The sequence below is a fragment of the Thamnophis sirtalis genome, unplaced genomic scaffold (genome assembly GCF_051295495.1).
Source record: "Thamnophis sirtalis isolate CommonGarterSnake01/CBP01778 unplaced genomic scaffold, rThaSir2_p1.2 scaffold_5, whole genome shotgun sequence".
NCBI lineage: Eukaryota > Metazoa > Chordata > Lepidosauria > Squamata > Natricidae > Thamnophis > Thamnophis sirtalis.
In genome coordinates this window covers 68,738,699-68,758,298 of record NW_028261385.1, presented here as the reverse complement: position 1 = coordinate 68,758,298, position 19,600 = coordinate 68,738,699, and the positions used below count along the sequence as shown (strand labels likewise).

Sequence of the window (19,600 nt, the reverse complement as noted above, 5' to 3'; positions counted from 1 at the left end):
TTCCAATGGATCATTTGTGCTACTGAATTAAGACTTTGATAAAAACGCCGTTGGTCTGATCGAAATTGCTGATTTTGTTTATATTGGATGATTCGTGCCTCATATCTTTCAATTTTTCTAGCTGTTGCTGTTATCTGCTGTTTTACAATCTCTACAGCTTCATTGATGTTTCTTGTATCCAATCTATATCTCCTGATTAGCCGATCTATGATTTTGTTGTTTTTAAGCCGTTGCTCATGCATGTTCTTTAAGTTACTAGCATCTGCCCTTAATTTTTTTTATTTTTTGTTCTAAACGGATTTTCCACTTTGGCTTTGATGCTTTTTCTGTTGTATGACTAGGTACTTTAATTTTAATGCCTAGTTCATTAGTGACTATTACAGCTGCGCTGTACATTAACTGGTTTGTTTCCAAGATGGATCCTGGTTCAATTGTTGAAAACACTGCATTAACTATTTTCATGATAGGGGCCAAAATTTTCTTCGGCACAGTTTTTAGTGATGGTAAACGTTGCCTTTCCTCATTAAGCAGAAAATGCTCCATGATCTTATCCTTCAATTCTTTTTGTTTTTGAGTTAGTTCATCAGTTGGTTCAGTGATAACTGGTTCTAGTGGTGGTGATGTTATTTCCTCCCCAAGAGCTTCTTCTGGGAGTTCTACTATAATGTCTTTAGTTGTGTCTTGAATATCAGTTATTTCCGCTTGTGATATTGTTTTTTGGGTTTTGCAATTTGCCTGAATTTCCTCATGTTCAACTTCACTAAACACTTTATTCCGTATAATAAATCACCTTTGATCTGCTAGTCGTTGTTCACTAACATTTGAATCTGGATATTGTTGTTTCCATAATTCATACATTCACTTTAAATATCCTCTTTTTTCTGGCTCTGAGTTGTAGTAACAGGCCATTATGGCACGGTTTTCATCTGCACTATATTTTTGTCGTTTTGTTGGCTGGTCCACTTGTAGCCCACTTGTCGACAGATGTCCAGGGACCCCAACATCCGCCGCGGCCCTTGTTAACCCGCGCGACGACCGATGCGGTATGGAATTCTTATTTGTTTTTTTCACCATATTGTATGGGTTGGCGGGGGTTTTTTTACGGGACCAGATGCCAACCTGATCCCAACCTTCCTCCTTTCTCATCCGGGCTTGGGACCGGCAATGGCGGAGTTGTTATTATTATTATTATTATTATTATTATTATTATCATTATTATTATTATTATTATACAATTGTATCACAGCGGCCAGTTGTTTCGCCGGATTATTATTATTATTATTATTATTATTATTATTATTATTATTATTATTATTATTATTATTACACAATTGTATCACAGCGGCCAGTTGTTTCGCCGGATTTGGTATTGGTTACTAGTCGGGCCCCACCCAGGGGCCTAGGACGTCGTAACGTATTTTCGTAATATGCGTGCAGATCCAAGCAGTGCGGCTTTTTGCATTTGACTGATGGTGATTTTGTCAATTTTTAACTGTTTTAAATGTAATTCCAGTGCTTTTGGAATAGCACCCAGTGTGCCAATTACCACTGGAATTATCACTGCTGGTTTGTGCCATAGTCGTTGAAGTTCAATTTTTAAGTCCTGGTATCTTGCGATTTTTTCATGTTCCTTCTCGGCGACCCTGCTATCACCTGGTATTGCGATGTCTATGATTGTGACCTTATTTTTCTCAACCAGTGTGATGTCTGGTGTATTATGCGCCAGTATTTTTGTCGCATTATTATTATTATTATTATTATTATTATTATTATTATTATTATTATTATTATTATTATAGTTATTATACAATTGTATCACAGCGGCCAGTTGTTTCGCCGGATTTGGCATTGGTTACTAGTCGGGCCCCACCCAGGGGCCTAGGACGTTGTAACGTATTTTCGTAATATATTATTATTATTATTATTATTATTATTATTATTATTATTATTATTATTATGTTAATCTTTGGTGAGATTCACAGCCTTTGGGGCTGGTTGGTAGCTCAACAGCTCAAGTCCTAACCAAGGACCTAGGAACTGTTAAGGTAAGGTCGGAGGATATAAGCTGTTCCAAGTAGGATGGTTTTTTGTAGAATCAGAATGTTCAAGTCTGATAAATTTAAAATTTCCAAATAGCGAAGTAGCCCTTTGGGTATTGCTCCAAGGGCTACAATTACAATCGTCATTTCTTTTTCCACAGTCGCTCAACTTCAATTTGCAAGTCCCGGTACTTTGTGATTTTTTCTTGCTGTTTATTTTCAATTCGTGCATCTCCAGGTATTGCAATGTCAATGAACCATACTTTTTTTATTTCAACTATTGTTATGTCATGTGTGTTGTGGGCCAAGTGCCTGTCAGTCTGAATTCTGAAGTCCCACAAGATCTTGACTTTCTCATTCTCTAAAACCTTCTGAACCTGATGTTCCCAGTGGTTTTTGCTGTACTCAAATCCAAACTTTTTGGCACAATTTCCAGTGAATGATCTTAGCAATGCGGTCATGGCATTGTAGGTAGTCAGTTTGTGAAATTTTGCTGCACCCACTGATCAAGTGGTCGACTGTCTCGTCTTTCTCGTTACAGAGGCGACATTTGCTGTTGGTGGTAACATGTTGAATTTTTGCCTTCATGTAGTTTGTGGCTAAGTCTGGTTCTTGAGCTTCCAAAATAAAGCCTTCTGTTTCTTTTTTCAGTGCTCCTGATCTTAACCAGTTCCAAGTTAGCTTTTGGTCAGCTTTGCCTTCAATACTTTTCAAGTATTGGCTATGCATAGCTTTGTTTTTCCAATTTTCAGCTCGCTTCTCAATTACTTATTTCCTATATTCAGCTTTTGACTTAGTTGTCTTTAAAAGGCCTCCTTTATTTACTTCCTTAATCATTGGTTCTTCACTTTTCTGGATGTAATCATTCAAGCTGTGTTTTTCTTCTTCCACAGTCTGTTTTACTTGCAGGAGTCCTCGACCAGCCTGTGCTCTTGGTAGATATAATTGGTCAACACCACTTTTAGGGTGCAAAGCATGATTCATTGTCATAAGCTTCCTTGTTGTTTTTTTTTTGTCCAAATTCTCCAACTCCATCTGGGTCCAGTCAATTATTCTTGCAGAGTATTGGATCACAGGTATAGTCCAGGTATTTATGGCTTTTATGATGTTTCCTCCACTCAATTTGGACTTTAATATCTTGCGAATTCGTCAAATGTACTTGGCTGAAGTTAATTCCTTGAGTTTATTATGCATTAAGTCAGAGGCCTCTGAAATCCCCAAGTACTTGTAGCCTTCTTCTGGTTTTACTGCCTTTATCATTTCTTCATTCTCAAGTTGTATTCCATCATCTTCACCTTGCCTGCTTTGGTTGCCATTGTTGCACATTTGTCAATTCCAAACTGCATACCAATGTCTTGGCTAAATTCTTTTGTGCTTTCAATTAATAAATACAGTTCAGCTTTTGTTTTACCAAACAGCTTCAAATCATCCATGTACACCAAGTGCGAGATTTTCAGTCCTTTCTTTGCAAGTTGTATCCATAGTTCATCTTCTTCAAAATGATTGTCAGTGGTAGCATTGAGAGTATAAAAAGTAGTAGTAGTAGTAGTAGTAGTAGTAGTAGTAGTAGTAATAGTAGTAGTAGTAGTAGTAGTAGTAGTTGTTGTTGTTGTTGTTATTATTATTATTATTATTATTATTATTATACAATTGTATCACAGCGGCCAGTTGTTTCGCCGGATTTGGCATTGGTTACTAGTCGGGCCCCACCCAGGGGCCTAGGACGTCGTAACGTATTGTTGTTGTTGTTGTTGTTGTTGTTGTTATTATTATTATTATTATTATTATTATTATTATTATTATTATTATTATATAATTTTTAATGGTTTTACTGCCTTTAATCTTGTAAGCTGCCCAGAGTCACCTTGTCAATAGATGGGCAGCAAACAATTTATATAAATAAATAACTTCTAAGCTGGAAATAACATACATACTGTACATACATACATATATAAACATATTGTATGTAAATATTACATATCATATTTAGAAATCATCCATCTTCCTCATAGGACATCTCTGAGTGGTGACAACCACACACACCAGTGAAGAAGAAGGCATGAAATTCTAACTCTTATTTTTTGGGGGGGGATAGGGTAAGATAGCTGGCTTTTACTTGCCACAATGAAAAATCTGTTTTAGTAATGTATATCTTAAAACTGCTACCTTTTGAAGAAATTCATTAAAGTTTGTCTTTCAAAACCGTCTTGCCACTTAAATTTAAATTCACAGAAATATTGCAACTGTAGAGGTATTGGAATGCATCCATGAAAATTACAGTATATTGATGTATCCTTAAGTCCTGTGGCTTCCCTCATTTCCTGTAAACATTGTTTTGTGCCAGAAATACATTTGGGTCTTTAAAAGAAAGCTTTTTGATACATAGCACATTGCAGAACAATTTAATTAAGGAACATTACATTAATACCACTATAATGTTTCACAAATCAGGAAGGGATATAATTAGCTAATATATTATATAATATATCAATATATTTTCTTTTCAAAAATTAAATTATTTTGGAGACTGATGTATTAAAATGAAGAATGAGAATTAAGTCCTTGTTTTAGGCATGTATTTATCTACACTAGTAGTCTTACTGGTAGGCTTGCTTCTACTGATAGTTGTAAGTTAAGAGTACTGTAATGTAATCTAAGACCAGCGCTAGTCTTGCATTAAACGCTCTGTGACTGAAAGTCTATCTGGTTCTCCCCTACTGTAAAACAATGTTCGCTGCCCCCAGTGGCATCTGCAACAAACTGCAAGGATGTCAAACAGACACCCAAGAAGCCTAAATGCATCCTCCCTACTGCTAAATTGTTTCCTTCATGGTGCAGAATAGAGGAAGAATCATCTCTAATCTGCTGCTATTATGTACATAAATGGGTTAAAGTTAGAAAAGACAACTCCATTGGCACTCTGCATGCTTCTTACCCATGGTATTGTTTTCAGTAAGTCTGGAAAATTATGTGTCTTTGGATATACAGAGAGATGATGTATAGATAATGTAAATTCTTGACAATGCGTCTTTCTCTTCCTGCTTTTGCATTTGTTCCGCTTTGAAAGTTACATTTTTTTTAGTGTTTGCTGATATTTAATACATGCATTTCAAGCTATTTTTTTGCTAGCTATACTGAGTAGCATGAGGGTTTGATCTGACCTTGGTATAGGGTTTGATTGGAAGTCTGCAGAGCGCACACTAAACTAGAAATTACCCACATTAATTTTCCAACAGGTATCACATAAATGCTGCAATTATATAACTTGTCCTATCTTAAGCCCATAAATTACAGTGTTTGTGTAATGACATCATCATGCATATTTATAATTTAACTACTGTACCCACCCACCACCACAAACATCCATGGCTACATTATTTGGGAGAATGTAAAGCAACTCATCTTAATAAATGCAATTAAGCAGGCACTCACTGAGGCAAATGGGCTAAAATTCTGCTGTTGCCAATGTGAGTATCGCATGAAAGATTCTGCTTCACTTCCCATGTTCATATGACATAAAGGCAAAGAGTTCTTTCTCTCTCTTTCAACTCGACAAATCTCATAGAAAATGAAGACCATCTACATGTGTATTGGCTGTTTGAGTGCTTGTAAGCTGCTTCAGTCGTGTGATTGAATTTTCTACTGAGCTTTGAAGAAAATTCTGTGCTGCCAGTAGAATTTTTAAGTTACAGAACTCTCATTGCTAAAACTATGTGAGCATATGTTCATGTATGCCTGCCTGCAAGATATTCAGCAGAAAGCTTGGATTAAGGTTTCATGAAAGGTGTTTTGACTGTACCGCAGTACCAATGAGCAGAAAGTTCAGAAAACAGGAATGGTTTAATGCTGTTTTCAAATATTTTGCTACTTACTAAAATATCCTATGATTTTTCACATCATATTAGTATAATTAGCAAAGATCCTTGCTACTTGGTGAAGTTCTATACTGTATATCTTTATCAGGAAATAGGTCTCATGTCTACTGTATGTTACCTCTTAAAGAGTGATAGTCACTGACAACTGAGGCTGTGGGGCAGCCCATATATCTATGAGATAGCATCACACATGAGAACATGTTACACATTAATCCACTACAGCAACAACAAATTGCTGAGAGTTCTGAGGAATAACTTCAGACACTATGAACACCATGTAAATTCATGGAATACACATTTTCCTGTCCAACTAACTGTTACAGGATTTAATGGTAATAGTTTTTTAAAAAGGCAGGCTGAATTTTTTTAACAAGTGAAAAGTAACAGTAAGGTTTTACTTTGTTTTGAGGTTGGTGTTTTTTTTATTTTGGTTTTTGGTGGAGAGTGATGTCTCACTCTTAAAATGTTGCTTTGCACACACATTTGTCCATCTCCCAGCAGGAGCCTAGAAAACAGAAAGAAGACTCTACTGAGGCAAGTTAAGGACCCTTGTGAATGCAAAGCAAAGGGGTATTTATGAAATCTGAGCTACAAAACAATAACAGTGCCTTGAACCTGAATTTGTCTGCACCACAGCAGGAGTCCAGAGCATAGAAAAGATCAGATGTAATCCTTTAAGCTCACATTTTTCTACTCTGCAGCAATAATCTATTGTCAGACAAAGGGCAAAGTAAAACAAATTACTTTTCTTCAAATTTAATACAGTGTCATTTTCCCTAATTTAAGCAGTAATGTTTGTTTATTTTTGTTTAAAGCAAGCAAAATGATCTTTAAAAAATTTTCAGCTTACATGTTTTTATATAAAACAGACATGACCCATGTTAAAATTTGTTTAACCTCCCTTTTCCATTCATTTCTTGTACACACATGACCACATGTAAAACATAGACACATGCTAGAAATATTATATTTTGTTGACTTTCAGTTCCTAGATCCTTGTTCTCTTTTATTCACCATTCTGGATGCATTAAATGTGTTGCCCAAATTTTTACACTGATAAACTAATAAAGATACACAAGCCCATAATTTAGCTATATTTTTCTCACGATATTATTTATTTATTAATAAAGAAAGCACACAATAGAGAGAAGGGGTTCTATTAGTGGCAGCTGCTGCTGATAGTATCCACCCATCCATAATCATTAACTGCTCCCCTTCACCCCCCTCCCCCACATTAAGATCAGCTTTTGAGCTATTCTGCACAAGAAGTTAAAATCCAAGGCAGTCAAGGAATGGTGAGAATCAATACCCAGATTATAGATATAATAAAAGAGGATTTCCAGGGTTCTGAAAGATGCCATTGCCCAGGACAGCACAGAAACAGCTGAGCCACACTTAACTTTTTGCTGGTGTGTCCTGTTGTTAGGCTCTGATGTTGTAAGATCAAAGAGCATGCACAAAAGCAAAAGAAGCCCCTATTTTTAATCAGATAACTAATCATCACTGAGGATGTTTGGAGGTGAAGTTGACTGGATTAATAGCAATGGGCATATACATTATTTATATGTGAAATTTGCTCAGGATTTGGTATTTTGGTGAGGACTTAGAGGCTGAGCTCCAGAATCTCCTTTTAGGGAAAAAAGACATAGAGACAAAGCACTAGTTTATTATTGTTTTAAAATGTCTATGCCTTATAGGTAGTCCTCTACTTATGACCACAATTGACCCCCAAATTTCTATCTCTGAATGAGACAGTTAAGTGAGTATTCCCTATTTTATGACCTTTCTTGCCACAGTTGTTAAGTGAATCAGAGTAATTGTAAAGTTGGTAACACAGTTGTTAAATGAATCTAGTTTCCCCGTTGATTTTGCCTGTAATAGCAGTAGACTTATATACCGCTTCATAGGCCTTTCAGGCCTCTCTAAGCGGTTTACAGAGAGTCAGCATATTGCCCCCAACAATCTGGGTCCTCATTTTACCCACCTCGGAAGGATGGAAGGCTGAGTCAACCCTGAGCCGGTGAGATTTGAACCGCTGACCTGCTGATCTAGCAGTAGCCTGCAGTGCTGCATTTAACCACTGCGCCACCTTGGCTCTGTAGGGAAGTTGCAAAAGATGATTACATAATCCTGGGACATTGCAACTGCATAAATATGAGCCAATTGTCAAGAATTTGAATTGTGATCACATGACCATGGGGATGCTGCAATGGTTGTAAGTGTGAAAAACAGTCAACAGTCACTTTTTTCAATGTCATTGTGTCCTCGAACAGTCAGTAAATGAACTATTATAAGATAAGGACTACCTGTAGTTTCTTTTCTATCAAGTACTATTTCCAATGTCTCACACCAGCTCCAATAAAAATATAATAAGACAGTAAAGAATAAAGAATAAATGAAGAAAACTGCAGAATATTGATAGTATGAGGAGGCTAAACACTGAATTGTAAGTGATTTTTTTTACAAACTAGTTCACTATTGATCAAACAAACATCCTAAGGCATCTGAAGTCCTAGAAGTTTTAAAAGACTTTTATTGAGATTTATTATAACATAAAATTCAATTTAAATAAAGAAAAAAGAAGGGAGTGCAGGATAAAAGAGAGAGAAAAGAAAAAAAGCTGTATATCAAATCATACTCAAAGGGAGTTAGGAAACCCTCTGTCAATAAGAGAACAGTTAGTGGTCTCGACTTCATTCAGGGAGACTGATCAGAGCTGGTTTCCTAATGAATAATGCATTGATTGATCAGATATGGTAAATTGGGGGAAAGCATTGAGCACAGTAGCATTTGTTAATGTCAGATAGGTGGGGATTTGTTGTTGATGTCAGTCTGGCAGAGTTCTGGTAAAATGGCTGACAATTTTGAATATGAGTAGTAAGTAATAGTTGGGGGTAAGATGTTTATAGAAGTTTTGGGTGCTGTGGGTTGAATGAGGTTGTCGGTATGAGTTGTATATAGTTGTGATTGAGTTACTGTGTGATTTAATGTTGTGATTCTTAATGTAGTTCTTTTATTTTAATTAGAAGGTGGTTAGTTAGATTTACGGATGGAGTGGCTCAGTGGTTAAGATGCTGAACTTGTTGATCAAAAAGGTTGACAGTTTGGCGATTCAAATCCCTAGTGTCGTGTAACAGAGTGAGCTCCTGTTACTTGTCCCAGTTTCTGCCAACCTAACAATTTGAAAGCATGTAAAAATGCAAGTAGAAAAATAGAGACCACTTTGGTGGGACGGTAACAGCTTTCCATGCACCTTCAGAGTTTAGTGATGCTGGCCACATGACCACGGAGACGTCTTTGGACAATGCAGGCTCTTGGGCTTTGAAACGGAGATGAGCACTGCCCCCTAGAGTCAGGAATGACTAGCACATATGTGCAAGGGGAATCTTTGCCTTTTACCTTTACCTAGTTAGATTTATTATGAGTCCACAATTTAAAGGGCATAGATAGCACGATCCTAATTATGGTCACGTATCCCAGGTACATAGAAAATATGGTAGGGTGTGCTTGGTAATTCCAGGGAAGAAAGATCAGAATTTATTGTGAACATCCATTTCCAGCTTGGCAGTCCCAGTCGAATCCTGATGGTTGAATCATTCATAACTTTGGATTTAAGTTGCTGGTTAAATGCCAGGTCCAAGGCCATGCTTAATCTATGACTTGTTTCTGGATAAGATGATGGACCAAACATTTATTATTAAGATCTGGTTGAGAGTGGTGATACTTTTAAACATTTGCCCTCTATGTTTTAAGTCCTGTAGCAATCTTGAGCTAAGAGTTGGGATGTAAGTATTCTGATCTTACTGGAAGTTATGTGACAAGGGATATACTTCTTGAGGTAGTGGAAATGTGAGGAACCTTGTGTTAAGTTGGGCTTTAGAGAGTAGGTGGGTATTTTTCTGAACTGCTAGCATATTGTCTGTGAAATTCTTGCAATTGCTCACACATCTTAAAATTTTGAGGTTTAGAAACACCACTTTAGGGTGTTGCCATGTCAGAGGTCTGGGTCGGTTATGTTTTGGTGATCATGGACTTGTCTTCTCAAGTCTGACAATGCTCGGAGCAATTGCATAGAATGTGACAAGATTAGATCTGCCTCATTGTCAAATTGGATCTCTTTCTGGTCCAATTCTGATCCAAGATTAACTGCTATGAAGATCTCTGCAGAATAGGATCAGTTAGGTTAGAATGTGTCTTAAATGCATGAATTCAGATGGTTTATTGGAAGTACTTGAGGAATTTCCCAGTTGTATCAGAGATGAATTCACCAATGGCTTTGTTTTCCTGTAACCCAAGCTCTCAATGAATGTTCTCCGAGGTGCTCCCCTTTGGTGTCCTGATCCTGAGGAACGCTTTAGTTCTCTGAGCAGTTATGGGAACTGAACCACCAGAAATAATATCTAAAGATCAAAAGAAAATGTGACCAAGCACAAGTACAAATTCAAATCCTAGTTCTGTGATGATGAACCTATGGCACGCATGCCAGAGGTGGCACGCAGAGCCCTTTCTGCAGGCATGTGTGCCATCACCCTAGGTTCAGATCTTCATGGTGTTTCTTTCATGAGCTTCTGTTTCCCTACAAATGATGAAACAGAAGCTCACGAAAGAAAAAGATCTTACTTTTTGTCACGCTGCCGGTGTTGGGATGCCCTGCCTCCCGCAGGCCAGTTGGTGATCGGGTCTCTGCTGTGCATGCACGCATGCCCATGCATGTGCATAACTATGTGCATGTCCATGCATTCATGCCTTTCAGTTTGGGCATGTGTGCACACACAGTTTGGTCACTTGGTGTCTAAAAGGTTCGCCATCACTGTCCTAGCCGAGAGCATCATTATTCTTATCTGATTGAGTTAATAAGGTGGGTCAACAGCCTTGCTTTAGAAAAGAACGGGCATAATGGCCACTCATTTTGAATGCATTTTGCTAACAAAGTCACTTAGATTTGCCAAAGATAGGCAGAGTTTAATGTGGTGTTTGGGGAATCCTAGCTCTATTATATGGACTCATTATGGCTTGCATAATCTGAGGTCTACATTGGGTCTCTCTGATATGACCTTTACCACTTAACAGTGTTGAACCATACCCTTCGTAGTTCTTATATGGAGATGGAAAGGTGACTTGATTGATCCAAGAGGTGGTTAATACTCTCTGTGGGAAAAGATGATTCCAGCTTCCTTGAACGACGTTCTGAGCACTCACTCCTTAAAGGAAGACTATTTATCCCAATCTTCACTTTGAGGTGAAGGTAGTTAAATATTTAGTAACTGATGCATCCTGAATAAAATAGATTATTTGGCTTCTTTCAAGGCCCGAGTTCAGAATGGTTATGATTTTAGTTGCTATAGTCAATAAACTTTGTTGTGATCTTTATGGAGATCTTTGAATCTCCTGTTGCTTATTAGACCATTAACTATGGCATTCCTAGGGACTATCTGTTCCTACCTCAACGGGCAGTTCTAGTCAGTAGCAGTCAGGCAATTTGACCCATGGTCACTTCCTTGTAGTCAGGCATGAAGAATCAGGATGATACTCCAGGTTCCAGTTAAGATGATTTATTAATCATACCTGTTCACAAGAATCTAGACAACTAATGGTCAACACTAAATTGGTTTTAGATAAGAGTCAACAAATGCAAGAAGAATTAGACTTAGACTGTTTGTGGAAATATAACAACTCTGGGTTAACTACTCACTTGACTCTGCCCCCAGGTTCTGCCTGTTTTCCCCCTACAGTAATGGGTCACAGGGGTTATTTCCTTCTCCCTTGTTATTCAGCATAAAATTGCTGTAGGAAATCATCCAAATATTCAGGGTGTGATACCATTATATGCTGATTATACTCAGCTTTGTACTGCAACTTCTTTCCCCCACAAGGCCCACCAGGAAAATGTCTCAACATTCTGTCCAGTGTCCCAGTGATCCATGTTGTGGATGGGATGATGCAATCTAAAGTTGAATCCAAGCAAGACGTAATCACATTTTGTTCATTGCAGTTGTCCCAGGCTTGAACTCTTGGGGTGACATTGTCCCAAGGAAGTAAGTCCACTGTATGGATTTGTGGCTATTGCAGGTAGATATTGTGGCAGTGTACAACTTTAATGAATAAATGCTTCTCATTAATTTTATTGGGTAATTATCTACGTAAATTGTTTACTTAAATTTTCTTCTGAGGTTAATAAAAGGAAAATATTGCATTTATTCTGACTAGGCATTTGGAGTTATAGGAAGCCAGTTTGGTCTAGTGGTTAAAACATCAGGCTAGAACCTAGAGACTGTGAATTCTAGTCCCTTTTTAGTTATGAAAGCTGTCTAGGTGACTTTGGACCAGTCACTCTCTGTCAGCCCAAGCCTCACAAGGTTGCTGTTATGGGGAAAATAGGAGTATTAGGTATGTCCCCTGCCTTGGGTTATCTATAAAAAAATAAAGGCAAGATAAAAGCATTACATAAAACATTTATTGATGGTCTGTTGATATTATTGGTAAAGTGTTCCATTTTAAAAGGATTGTTTTTGTAGCCTACTTTATCAATTACAATGAGTGCTATAAGCTTGTTTGACATGCAAATACACTTAGTCCTCAACTTATTTCCTCAACTGAGTCCAAAATTCCTGTTGCTAAGTAAGACATTTGTTAAGTAAATTTTGCCCTGCTTTTCATCCTTTTTTGCCACAGTTGTTGTGAATCACCATAGTTGTTCAGTTAGTAGCACAGTTGTAAAGTAAATATGGCCTTTCCATTGACTTTGCTTATCAGAAGGTCACAAAAGGTGATCACATGACCCTGAGATAATGCAACTGTCATAAGGATAATATTGAATTGAATAATTCAGGTTTAAAGAAGTTTTCTTTTTTACTGTAAGGTTTAGAATTATCGAATAGTCTGGTTAGGACTTAAGATCAATGACCTTCATAAAATATTGAAATATGTATTGGAAGAAGTCAATGAAAAGCATATATGATCCAAGCATATCTGCTTCCCCATTTCTTGTCTTTCCTTTTATTTAATACAACAGTCCTTTTATTAAAAATACATCCTGTTGGTAGAATATCAAGCAGTTATTTCTGTAGTAGGCTAGCACTCAATTACAACCACAATTGAGCCCAAAATTTATGTTGCTAAAGGAGAAATTTATGAAGTGATTTTTGCTCCATTTTACAACTTTTTTTGTCACATATGATAAGTGAATTACTACAGTTCTTAAATTAGTAACGGTTGTTAAGGGAATCTGGCTTCCCCATCGACTTGTCAGAAGGTCGCAAAATGGGATCACATAAATCTGAGATACTGCAACCAATGTAAATGTGAGTCAAATTGTTAAGCATCTGAAGGTAAATCACCCTGGGCCATGGGGAAAATGGTCATGAATAACCTTTTTCTGTGCTGTTTTAAATTGAGGAGTGCCTATACTTGGTCAGATCAAGACCCAAACTACTCTTTCATATTGTCTTGCTGATGCAAGTTATAGATTTTGTGTTGGGACATGATGTATCTTTTGCCTCTTCTCCCTTGCCCTGCTGATCCCTATGAATGCAATGGACTGCAAACCAAACAATAACAAGTCTTTAAATAATTTAATCTGCTTTCAAAGATCAAATGTTCTAATAAGCTTTTCTTATCAAAGTTGAGATGATTTTTTCTCATGAATTAAATATTTATAGTTTTACAATAAATACCCTTAAGCTGAATGATTTTAGTACTATATTAGTGGGTTTGAAAAGCTAATGTGGATCTTGATTGGTACATAAAATGTTGCATATAAATTAAACATTAAAAAGGTGGATACAGACAAAACAGCCAGTTCAGTTGTTATCTCCAGTTATATAGTTACAACATCAAGGACATTCAACCATTCTATATTGTATCTTTCTGAAAGATGAGTACTTTGGTTCAAGTAACATTTCAGCCCAAGTAGTAATTGCATAATTTATAGACCTTTTCAAAAAGAGGTACACTGCTTTTATGCATTTTCTGTTTCTTTTCTCCTCTTCCCTTACCCCAAAATCTTTTTTCTCTTACAGATTGGGGCACTGAAGGATTATTACCATTTTTACCATAGTAAAACATTTAAAAGGTCTGTTGTCACAAGTAGAGGTACTCACAACTTCATTTCCATGGAGCCAAAGGTAAGCTAATCTAATTAGTCAATCGTGTTTGACGCAAGCCTTTGCATTTTTAATTTGAAACTTTATGCCAGGAGATGTTTACCTGGATAACATCTACAATTACATGAATTGATTGTCATTTTCTCATTACGATTCCATTTCATATAAGAAAAGAAGGTAGTATTCTAAAGTTTTAAGAATAGTGTGCCATCATTATTTATAGAATATTATATTAATGCTGCAGTGATTTGCATGTCAATGGTATATAATATTGCAGCTTGTTTTATTACGTCTAAGCAGTGACCCTTTCTTAAAATGAAGAAGGTAGTTTGAGTGTAGTTTCTAACCCAAAAATTCACTATTGATTTATGTTGTTGAACAAGGATTTTTTTTACAAAATTATCTTTTCACATATATTATTTAGCTTAATTGCTATTATTAATAATAATTATTTTTAAACTGCTTTTATTAAATTACTGCATGTCTCATGTTAATGGTTTATAATTTTTGTTTTTCATTTCTAACTTTCCCACAATAAAGCTTTTTAAAAATGCTGCTTTTTGTATATAAAGAATCATGCTTCTTTTTATTGTAGTGAAACAAAAAGATGTGAGTATAACAAGGATTTATCATCACTGGAATTCTTCTCATGGCAACAATTATATTATAATATTATTTAAAATATATCAACATAAAAAACTTAATTTGCATCTTAATTCTATTGGTATGCCAGTATGATGTATCTGCTTATGATAATCATATACTGATGAAGGTGATTGAAGAAGATTTATTGGTGCATTGCAAATATTAACTGGGTATAAAGTTGGCTGTGTATTATTTCTTGTTCAACAAATAAATGTTAAAACACTTTTATGTTATTTGATGTAATAAATGTGAGAGGAATAGCCTCTCTTTTTTTGATAATATATGAGTAAGTTGGTCATTTGTTTTATGGATATTGCTTTTTGATAATTTTTCTATATGTTGTATATAATGTGATAGAAACATTAATTAATAATCACGTAATCTTGGTCGGGCTACATTTCATAGAATATCTTAAAAGCTTCCCACAAAAATTAATTTAAAAATTAATTTAAGTAAGATATGGATAACTGACACTTTGTGCATCTTTAAATTTTACTTGGGTGTTTTCATTTTGATTATAAACAAATTGCTGTGAACTAGAAATACAGTCAGGATAATTTCTTATGAGAAATGTTATTGGCAAGATAGGAATGTGACAGGAATAAATCAGACAAATCTTTAGAAAAATAAAAGTTGCTTTATATTAAAAATAATGTGACTCCTCATATTTATACTTCATTGTCTTTATAATTTTCTGATCAACATATTTCTAAAGGTTGAAGCTATCATACTTTGAATTAATGTAGCATTTACATTCCCCAATATTTTAATAACTCTGGATGGTTCACAATGATCAAAACACACAAATCAATTGCACATTGATTTACTTAAATGGTATGTTAGAAAATCCTACCACCTTTCCTACCTCTTTGCAATGATTTATTATATTAAAAATGATATTTTGTTTTACTGAGCAAGAAACTTTATACTTATTCTGTCCATATTAGTATAACAACCTGATTGGCATGTAAAATGCAATCTGTGAAGCTGGAAACTTTCTTTTCTCTTTCCCTTTCCCCTTCCCCTTCCTCTTCTCCTTCCCCTTCCTTTTCTCCTTCCCCCTTCCCTCATGCTGCTCATTGGCCTGGATATCATTTTTAGATTGACAAAATTCATACAGCTGCTTCTTGTTGTGGAAAAAGTAGTAATGATACCTTCTTGTCCACTTTATCCTTATTAACAGACCATCTTAGAAACCTAAGCCCTAGAAAATAAGCAAGTATCATGTTATCACACATTACAGTGTTGAAAGCAGCGGTACTGATGGCAGATTAAGGTATTTGCACTTTAAGCTGAAGGAAAACAATTTATTCTTCCACTGGCTTGAACAAACATAATAGTATCCTGATGGAATAGAAACATTTAAGACACAGATGTTGAACTATTTTATTTTGCTTTGTCAACTGGATTTCACTCAGTATACCCAACTTCAAAAGGCAAAAAAAAAATTACCTCACTTTTGCTATATTTCAGCATGAAGATAAGAAAGTATTTATATATCATCTTCATCGAGTCCTCAAACTTGAAATCACTTCATTGATGTTATGTCTATCTTTGTAATGGATCTGCAAACTTAGCTAAACATAAGTATTACTTCTTACACATTTTATATATTATAGTATTCAAGCAGAACGTATTGACATCTAGGAATTTACAACTAAAATAGTTTTTGAATAAGAAATTCATATTTTGACTTGTTTTAATAAAGATATACTGCTCATATCATATGTATGTTTACATATGATGCAGTGCTATGCTTAATTTTAACAATGGCTTGTTGAGCAAGTCATAATCATTATTTACACTTAGCTCTAAAATTTAAATCATGATTTACAACATACAGTGACTATTTTCACACATCACACTGAACTAAAACCAAAGCGACTATATTATGATTTAGCACAATATGTGAATCCATCCAGAATGAATAATATAAGACAAACATCATATTTTTTGAAACTCTTAATTTAGAAAAAAGGAAATGTCTCATTGAAGAAGGAAAACAGCCAAATATTGGCCACTCAAAATTGAAAATGTTATATACTTAAAAGTTCAAGACTGGCTTCTTAGCTGTTGGATGTCTTTCTCCAGATGCAAAGATGTTTTAATCTTTGCATGGACTTATTTAAAATTATATTTTAGGAAAATCCTGATTCCTGTTATTATAGCTTATTATCCACAAAACACACATAATAGAGTCTGAATTGTTTTTGTTTCCTAATGACCATAATACTTGGTAGGGTCAGTTTTGAGGATTGAAGTAGTGGATAAAAAGTGTTCAGTGAGAACGTACAGTGAGGAAACCTCTGCCAAAATCTGAAAACAAAACTTTGAAAGACAGTTTGTACCAGAGAAAGGGTAATGAGAGGAAAATCAAGCACCTTATACACTAGTATTCTCCTCAACATCCAAAAACTGCTTTTAATTAATTAAAATCAGTATCAAAAATTATTTCTAAGTGGTGCACATTTCTGCAGCTACTTATTTTTAATGAGCATTTGGATTTAGCTTACACTTTGTCAGAAGATAAAGTAGATGTGAACAAACATAGACTGCATCATAATTTTGGAATGTTGCATTCTGTTTTGGAGGTCTCGAAAAAAGGGAGAAAGAAATTGGATCTGTTGATGGCAGACCTGAGAAGGTTCAGGGGAAGGATTTAGAAAGATCTGGTACCTGCTTTGCCCTTGTCTCTAGTTGTGTGTTGCTATGAAAAATGCTACTAGTACTGTGAGGAATACTATGAAAAGTAGTGCTAGCAACAGCAATTGTGGAGCTTTGAAGTAGAGCTGTTATCACCATCCTTAGAAGCTGAGCAGGAGCATGAAATTGGAGACTAGATATCAGCTTCTAGTCTGGGGTAATTGGGCTCTGGATGAGGAAAATGCACATGATGGCTGAGATTAGTGGAGTATGTGCTGAGTTTGGAAAAATGTGAGAATGAAAATGCAGAAATAATTGTTGGTTGAGATGATGCAATGGTTCCCAAATTAGGATCATGATGGGCAGGGTCACGAATAGTGGGAGGCCACTAAATAAGCTCTTGTAGGAGATCCAGATATTCATGTCTCTTCTAAGTCAGCTTCCCCAATCCTAGTTCCCCAGGTAGAAACATTATCAGTGTCTTGGGCTCTAAGATGCTGGTAAATGTCAGGTCTATGGCATTTAGATTATATCCATCTACAACATTTCATTTCATTTCATTTCATTTATTAAAATTTATAGGCCGCCCTTTTCCCTGAGGGGACTCAGGGCGGCTTACAATCACAAGGGAAGGGGGTGCAGTATCAACATGGTTGTTGATGAGCATGTAACCTGTATCAGTATCAACATGGTTGTTGATGAGCATGTAACCTGTTGGATATTACTGACTGGGAGTAATGGAGGTGTAGCTCTCAGATTTTGTATCTATGTTTCGGGTCCTGCAGCAACATAACATAAATTTACGTAGAAGACTTGCAATGGCAAGGAGCATTGTGTAATGGTATGTGGAAATGACCTTGGAAGACAGATTAGACAACTATCTTTCAAAGGATATTTCAGGCCACAGAAGCAAATGGGAAGCATTTAAAATCAGATCTTCCCTAGTTTTCTGGTGAGTAAAAGAAAGCAGGAAGATTCTGTATTTATACTGATTTGTTTCTTGTCTGGCCTACTTTGAACAGCTAACATATTGTCCTTAAGGTGGTTGGTGTAAGTGCCTTTGTATGTATTGGGCTGGAAAATAAGCTGCAATGCTGTTAGCATTGACTACCTGACCATTTAGCAGCTGCCTTTTACATGTATATTGTCTCATGAGTCATGATTACTACAAAGTTCCTAAAGGTACTTTAGTGATATGGCTCTTCAGTTCAGAGCCTCCATGGTGACCACTGACTTGTTACAAATAATAACGCCTGGCATATGCTTGACACATTTTTTTTATTTTGGAACGTACAAGGACATTGGAATTTGTTTTTGCTGTGGTCAGATCACTTATCAACTTACACATTGTAGGTGAATCGCTAGAGGGACCTTGACGATGAATGAATTCAGAGATTTCAGAGACTGCTTGGAAAGTTTTTATAAAAGTTTGGCGGTTGAAGCTGCTGGAAGACATCATCTGTCAGTTCAGAATGAGGAGTCATCGGTATGATGATTACACCAATTATACATAACTAGCCTAGGCAGACATGATGCAATGGAAACCCTCAACCAATGTCTGAGAGCTATCAGGGTCTGGAATCAGGTGAAACAACCCCAAATTAAATCTTACAAATACCAAATTGCTTCTTTTTTTTTGCAATAAACAACAGTAACATCAGTCTGGATTACTGAAGATGGGATTGTATTTCCTCTGAAGAAGTTGTATTTTTACAACCTTTGGTTGCAATTTGGTTGGGCTGCTGCAACATATTCTACATGAGCACCCTTTGGAGAAACTTTTGCTAGGAGAAAATATCTGTTGATATTTGAGAATGAAAGTCCCTTTAGAGTCTTGCAAGGGAATGAAATGCAGGGGAGTCAAACAAAGTGTTCTGGGAAGTGAGCATTAAAATCTTATTAACACATGTGCATTGTTGCTGGGACGCAGTGGCTCAGTGATCGCTGAGCTTGTTGATCAGAAAGGTCAGCAGTTAGGTGGTTCAAATCCCTAGTGCCGCATAATGGAGTGAGCTCCTGTTACTTGTCCCAGCTTCTGCCAACCTAGCAGTTCAAAAGCATATAAAAATGCAAATAGAAAAATAGGAACCAACTTTCGTGGGAAGGTAACAGTGTTCTGTGCGCCTTGGGTGTTTAGTCATGCCGGCCAATGACCATCTTCAGACAGCACTGGCTCTTTGGCTTTGAAATGGAGATGAACACCGCTTCCTAGAGCCAGGAACGACTAGCACATATGTGCAAGGGTAACCTTTACCTTTTACCTTATTGTTGCTGAAAACTGCTTAAGACTAATTGG

At 36.2% G+C, this 19,600-nt stretch overlaps 1 protein-coding gene across 2 annotated transcripts in view; it reads left to right on the top strand.

The window, feature by feature from the left end:
* The window catches only part of LOC106553532 (proprotein convertase subtilisin/kexin type 5), a 145,430-nt gene that overhangs the window by 11,779 nt on the left and 114,051 nt on the right, over window positions 1-19,600 (top strand). For both annotated transcript variants that reach the window (XM_087715979.1, XM_087715980.1), the window contains exon 2: window positions 13,933-14,037. In XM_087715979.1, the coding sequence (XP_087572105.1) occupies window positions 13,933-14,037 (105 nt within the window). The remainder of the gene's footprint in view (window positions 1-13,932; window positions 14,038-19,600) is intronic.